Raw genomic sequence first — 6,728 nt, forward strand, 5'->3', positions numbered from 1 at the left:
CATCTTATCCCTGCTTAGTGCATAAATAGTTATACATTCATCACACACAGAAACCTATTACACACAGGAGACAGACACATGTAACATACTTTAAACCTATAAACAGTACAAATCACATTTAAGCATAAGCTATATAACACACACTTAAAACACCTGTGCTAATCACACAACACATACTCTGTATACATACATACATGCCATACACATTGGAATGATATAATTTATTTAGGGATGGGAAGATCATTCAGTTTGCAAAGGTATAAGGAGAATCCATATCAGGAAAATTCCTAGGATAGTAAAAAAAGAGATTCCATATGTGCAGAATCTTAAAAAAAAAAAAAAACAACAGAAGAAAATCAGATAAATGAGAGGGGAAGGGTATTCCAGGCAGAGAAGCAACATGGGCAGTTATGAGAGCAAGAAACCACATGAAAAATGCTAAGTAGTTGAAAAACGTTGGTACATAAGCGTAAGGGCTCTTGATGTAGGCGGGGCCACCGCTTGGGAGCACTGAACACTGAAAGCTGTGGCTGTGGGTGGACTTTCTAGTTGCTGATATCTTCTAATAACCGCATGTCCTCTATGCCATCAACAAACCCATTCCTGCTGCAATGGAATTCAATGTAGCTGTAGCTCTTGTAATCTTTGTAATTGCCTCTGCTGTTCTTCCGGATGCACTTGAGTACCTCGAAGGGATATGTGGCCCATATATATACATTTCTGTGGCGGTCTCCCCAGTTCCTCATGCATATATGTACAATTTTGTGCCATAAGGTATAGATGAAGATGTGATAGTTCTTGTTTTTTGGAATGCCTCTTTCCCTCATCAGATCATTGCATTTGTACTTGCTAAATTCCCAATTTGTGCTCAGGTGGTGCTGTTTCATAAATTCCCTCCAGGAAAGGTTCTGGCTGTGTACAAGGAACCCACATAGAGGAAACAGCAGAGCCAACAGAGAGCCTAGGGCCTTTAGAGTGGATGCCATTTCAGTCACCAGGACCACCTGTGGATCCACATGGAAGAGAGAGGAAAGCATTATCTCAACACTGCCCTAAGAGCTGAGCTCCACCTTAAAATTCCTTTTTCTGTCAGTGTAGGCACCTGGACCCAATTTTACCATTTGGTTTCTAGGCTGGAAGATAAGTCTCATTAGATAATAAAGTTTACAAGAATGACAATATGCTACAGCCTGTCTGAGACAAGAGCAAAGTTGTAAAAAATTAATGAAGTTTATTTTGACAGTTCCAAATACCTCTTGTCTGCCCTCTCTTCTACCTGAATTAAGGAACTTATTTCCCTTTAGCTAACTGTTTTGCATCCAGATCAATTCATAAAGGAGTGTATATCCTTAAAAAATGGGATTTTAAGCTTTATGTTTGTGAATTGCAAAAGGTTGTCACCTTTAAAGGGTATGCAGAAGATGAATAGAGACTTGGGAGATATTTTCTCAGCAGGAGGCTTTGGTTCCCTAAAATCCTAGGCTGCAGCTACAGTGACTCTGAAAGATGTTGCTTCCCAGGATCTTGTCTTCCTTATGACACTTCCCCAAAGCCTGTGAAACAGGCTATCACTTCTGACTACACACACCCCTTCTCAGAAGCCATTTCCCTAATTATTGTCATTATAAATGATCTTGATCTGTTGTTAAGAACGTCATCACAATGAGCTCCAATTTTGAACTATTGTTTCTAATCAATCAGGTACCAAGATTGAAACTGCCCACACAAGAGCTACTGTGTTCAAAATTAGGACAGAGAGTTGCTTGAAAAAGTCTCCCCTTTAAACTAGCTCTCTGCCCTCATTTACCATGAGGACTACATCTGGCCCTGTGGAATGTCTATCCTAGTTCTCAACTCTGAGCATGATGCCCCAAAATGGGCCTAATCATCCGTCCCTCACACTTGTGAGAGTCTTATGAGATATATGCATTGAGAGCATTTGTGAGAATGTCAAGTGCTACATCAAACACAGCATAAGGGATAGGTGCCTTCTCTTTTGTGATACCCTATCCCTGGCTCAGAAGGCCTAAATAGGTTGAGAAGACCAGGATTCAAGCTGCTTCAGTGTATAGTTGGCCCTCTGTATCCACCTGTTCTGCACCCAGGGATTCAACAAACCACAACCATAAATTAAAAATATATATATATAAAAAATCCAGAAAGTTCTAAAAAGTAACACTTGAATTTGCTTTGTGCTGTCAGCTAATTCCATAGCATTTATATTGTACTTACAGCTATTTACATAAAATTTAAATTGTATTAGGTATTATAAGTAATGTAGAGATGATTCAGATATATAGATTAAATGCAAATGCTATGCCATTTTATATAAGGGACTTGATGCCTGGATCTTGGTATCCTGGGCATGGGGGTCCTGGACCAATACTCCATAGATATCAAGGGACAATGATATTATGCTTAGGAAGATTGAGGAGGAAGCCGGAAGGGTAGAAGAGTGGGGAGAGGCTCTAAGAATTGTATCAATGAGATTCATACAGAATTGAATTCAGGTCATTGGTACTTACAAGTTGGATCACTGTCTGTTCTTAATCCCACCATCTTAATTTCCCCGTCCAGCAGGGCCTTTCCCTCCAAGCATCCTCAGTACCAGCCCTTCTAACCATAACTCACCCTATTTAGATGCAACACTCCTGTCACTGGTCGAAGTGGGGATCAGTTTATGGATCTGAAGAGCAGAGTGTGTCTTTCCCCTTTCGTTAGAGCCAAGAAATCTCAAAAGTGAAGGAAAGATGGAAGGAATAGCAGTGGGAGGTACAGCACTCCAATTACTTGGCAGTAGTTGTGGGAAGGGGGTAAGACAGACTTACTATGAGAACCAGTTCCTGTATCTTCTCATCTAGAACACTTGGGTTCACTCTGAGAATAGCCTGGAGCAAAGGAGTCAAACTTCAAAGACTGACCTGTGGGCATTAAGAAATTATAAGGCCCTGGATAACCCCAGAGGGGGGTTTCAGGAGACAACCAGAGATTTGGCTCCTAAACTGGTTTCCCAACAAAATTCTAGGAGAAATTCCCTGGATGGTTACGATCCAGGGGAATTTAAGTGAGGGAAACTGCACCTGAAATTGTAAACTTCTGGACTTTCATTGAGAATTGAAAAGTATCTAGTCAAAGGCACATTTTGCAGATAAAGTGAGATCCTCAAATGTGTTTTCTATTAACATTTTTCTTCAAGGGCTGTTTCTAGCTAAGTCTCCTGGGCTGAATTTCTCACTGGGCCACCTTGTTATCAGAGTATCATGAAGCGTAGCAGAATATACCACCCAAAGTATGCCTCTGAGGGGAGTAACATTTGCCTTCCCAGAATATGTCTCTTTGGCAGGTGGATTATTTTGAGCTGAAAACAATCAAGGTCCAAAAGATTTTGAAAGAACATTTGACCTTCTCCCTAACTACCTAAAAGAGTTATGGACAAAGAATATCACCTGCCATTCCAGGAAACAAAGGATGTTGAGGCCATCAAACCAGCAGTCATTGCAGTAGTTGAATTCAGGATGGAGATAAACAGGATACAGGCCTAGATAGGTAAGGTGTATATCAGGGAAAGATTTTGGTGAGTCTAGACTCTTGCATCTTTCTGTACAAGGAAAAGTGCTAAATTTGTTAAACTTGAGTTGCCTGGTTTTTCTTTAATTGACAGTAATCTCTTGATGTTCCAACTATTTGTGGCTTTTTTTGGGGGAAAGTTCCTATATATCCTGGTTCTTCCCTTACTTCTGCAAAACAGTCCCTCAGAGCTGAGAGGCTGTCTCCCAAGCTTAAGTCCTCAGTAAGTCCACTGAACAAAACATAATTCTCAACTTTTAGATTGTGAATTTTTTTCAGTCAACAGAATGTAGATAGAAGACTTATTTCAGGAAGAGACTATCACCATGGATAATTATAGTATAATATGAACCGGATGTGTAGACAGGGAGGTCTGTTAAATTTTTTTCTCTGTTCCCGTGATCTCTGCAAGGTTTAACAAATATTTGTTGACCAAATGTTTGCTCCTTTCAAATTCTGCTGAATTGCTCCCTTCCCTTTGTAGTCCCCAAATACTATCCCCAACTTTTGCTTCTAGCTAAAAATGTTATTTGAAGTAGCAGCTTGGTCCATTTATCAAGTTTTAATCAGCTTTCCTGGGTATCTCCTATGCATATGGGAAATATCCATGTTGTTAAGCTTCTGTTTGTTTTTTGTTAAAAAAAATTAATAAATAGAAATCTCATTTAAATGGAATCAGGAGACCAGAAGGGGAAGCTTTCACACTCTACAAGGATAGCAGAGCCAGTGGGAAGAAGAAAGATTGCCTCTTCTGGCTCAGATCTTAAGAGACTGTTGCAATTCAGCCAATGAAAAGTCACATGCTCTTTGCTTACTGTAGCCCTCTCAACTTCTTTTTCTCCTTTATAAAAGAGTTCTCCTCTCCATTTTTGCTGAGGATTTGCATGTGGCTTACCATGGTTGCCTCCCCAAAATTACAATTCTTTGCTGATCCCAAATAAACTTTTTTTTTTTTTTTTGCTGGAAAAAAGCCTGGTGGTCTGATTGTCTTAGGACAACACTTACCTTTGTTAATTTATTTTTTATGACAGAGGGGAACACAGACAGAACCTAGAAGGTAGAAGAAAAATTATTTTTCTTGTCCTAGAGTTAGAATATTTAGTTATATCCAGAATATTTAGTTATATCTTATCTTCAAAACTTGTTAGTAGCAATGCCATCTTCTTTCTTCTCTCTTTTTGGCCATGCGGGTTGACTTCAGTTCAGTTCAGTTGTTCAGTTGTGTCTGACTCTTTGCGACCCCATGGACTGTAGCACACCAGGCTTTCCTGTCCGTCAACAACTCCCAGAGTTTACTCAAACTCATGTCCATTGAGTTGGTGATGCCATCCAACCATCTCATCCTCTGTCTTCCCCTGCTCCTCCTGCCTTCAATCTTCCCCAGCATCAGGGTCTTTTCAAATGAGTCAGTTCTTCACATCAGGTGGCCAAAGTATTGGAGTTTCAGCTTCAGCATCAGTCCTTCCAATGAATATTCAGGACTGATTTCTTCTAGGATGGACTGGTTGGATCACCTTGTGGTCCAAGGGACTCTCAAGAGTCTTCTCCAACACCACAGTTCAAAAGCATCAATTCTTCAGTGCTCAGCTTTCTTTATAGTCCAACTCTCACATCCATACATGACTACTAGAAAAACCATAGCTTTGACTAGACAGACCTTTGTTTCCAAAGTAATGTCTCTGCTTTTTAATACGCTGTCTAGGTTGGTCATAACTTTTCTTCCAAGGAGGGTTGACTTGCAGGATCCCAATTCCTCCACCAGGGATCTAACCCATACTCCCTGCAATGAAAGCTCAGAATTCCAACCACCGGACCACCTGGGAATCCCCTTGTTTCTTCTCTTCAAATGGGAAATAAGTCATCAGAGTTAGATGGGGACATGTTGGTATTTACAGAAACTCTGGTGCAATTTAAGCCCTAGCTCATTATTCCCCTGAATAATGGGGAATTGGGCACCAATAGACTGGAGAGGGGTTGTCTCAGGGAACATTGTAAATCCAACTACTCTCTAGTTCTTTGGGTGAATGAAGAGGGGGAGTAAAAAGGCAAGAATTCTGGGCACCTGGGTATGGAGGACTTGAGAGATGATTCTAAGAAAAGATAAAATGGCCATCATGTTCCCATACATTTCGAGAGTTCCCAGCAAGTTAGTGGTATCCACTGATGACCTAAATCAAGCAGTGGCTCAAGGAGTGTAGGAGCTGGAGGGAGACACTACTAGGGCTCATATGTGATGCTGCAAACTACAAAAGACCCATTTTATGTCTTCTAATAGCTCTTTTTCTGGGAGAAATCCCAAGTTAAATTTTTCTAAGAAGTCAAATGAGGGGCAGTAGTTTCTCTTCCGGAGAAGGTAATGGCAACCCACTCCAGTACTCTTGCCTGGAAAATCCCATGGACAGAGGAGCCTGGTGGGCTGCAGTCCATGGGGTCGCTAAGAGTCCGATGCGACTGAGTGACTTCACTTTCACTTTTCACTTTCATGCATTGGAGAAGGAAATGGCAACCCACTCCAGTGTTCTTGCCTGGAGAATCCCAGGGATGGGGGAGCCTGCTGGGCTGCCGTCTATGGGATCGCACAAGTCGGACTGACGCGACTTAGCCGCAAAAGCAGCAGTTTCTCTTCAGTTTTCACGTGCTTCACTACCGTTAACTCAAAATAAAGTGAATGAAAGTGAAGTCACTTAGTCGTGTCCGACTCTTTGCGACCTCATGGACTGTAGCCTACCAGGCTCCTCAGTCCACGGGATTTTCCAGGCACGAGTACTGGAGTGGGTTGCCATTTCCTTCTCCGGGGGATCTTCCTGACCCAGGGATTGAACCCAGGTCTCCTGCATTGCAGGCAGACGCTTTACAGTCTGAGCCACCGGGGAAGCTCAAAACAATCCACATGGCAAAGTAGCACGTCTTATGAAGGACTCTTCTGAACCCCTAATTTTTTTAACAGGTGGGCAATATAGCAGTGTAAACATAAAATGTGCTAACAGGGTAAATCCTATGGGTTCACACCACACACACACACACACACACACACACAAATACATGAAAGGGTAACCACGTGAAGTGGTAAATATGTTAATTTGATTATAGTGATTATCTCAGGATATATATGTAAACCAAATCAAGTTGTACATCTGAAATATAAACAATATATGTCAGCT

At 41.3% G+C, this 6,728-nt stretch overlaps 1 protein-coding gene across 1 annotated transcript; it reads right to left on the minus strand.

Annotated features, from left to right (window-relative positions):
- Positions 1-545: 545 nt before the first annotated feature.
- Positions 546-986, minus strand: LOC104988193 (epididymal secretory protein E3-beta-like). Its single transcript, XM_010839438.1, has one exon. It carries the CDS (start codon positions 984-986, stop codon positions 546-548), a length of 441 nt encoding a protein of 146 aa, XP_010837740.1.
- Between the last annotated feature and the right edge of the window lie 5,742 nt (positions 987-6,728).

Source organism: Bison bison, unplaced genomic scaffold (assembly GCF_000754665.1).
Source record: "Bison bison bison isolate TAMUID 2011002044 unplaced genomic scaffold, Bison_UMD1.0 scf7180017864117, whole genome shotgun sequence".
Classification (NCBI taxonomy): Eukaryota; Metazoa; Chordata; class Mammalia; order Artiodactyla; family Bovidae; genus Bison; species Bison bison.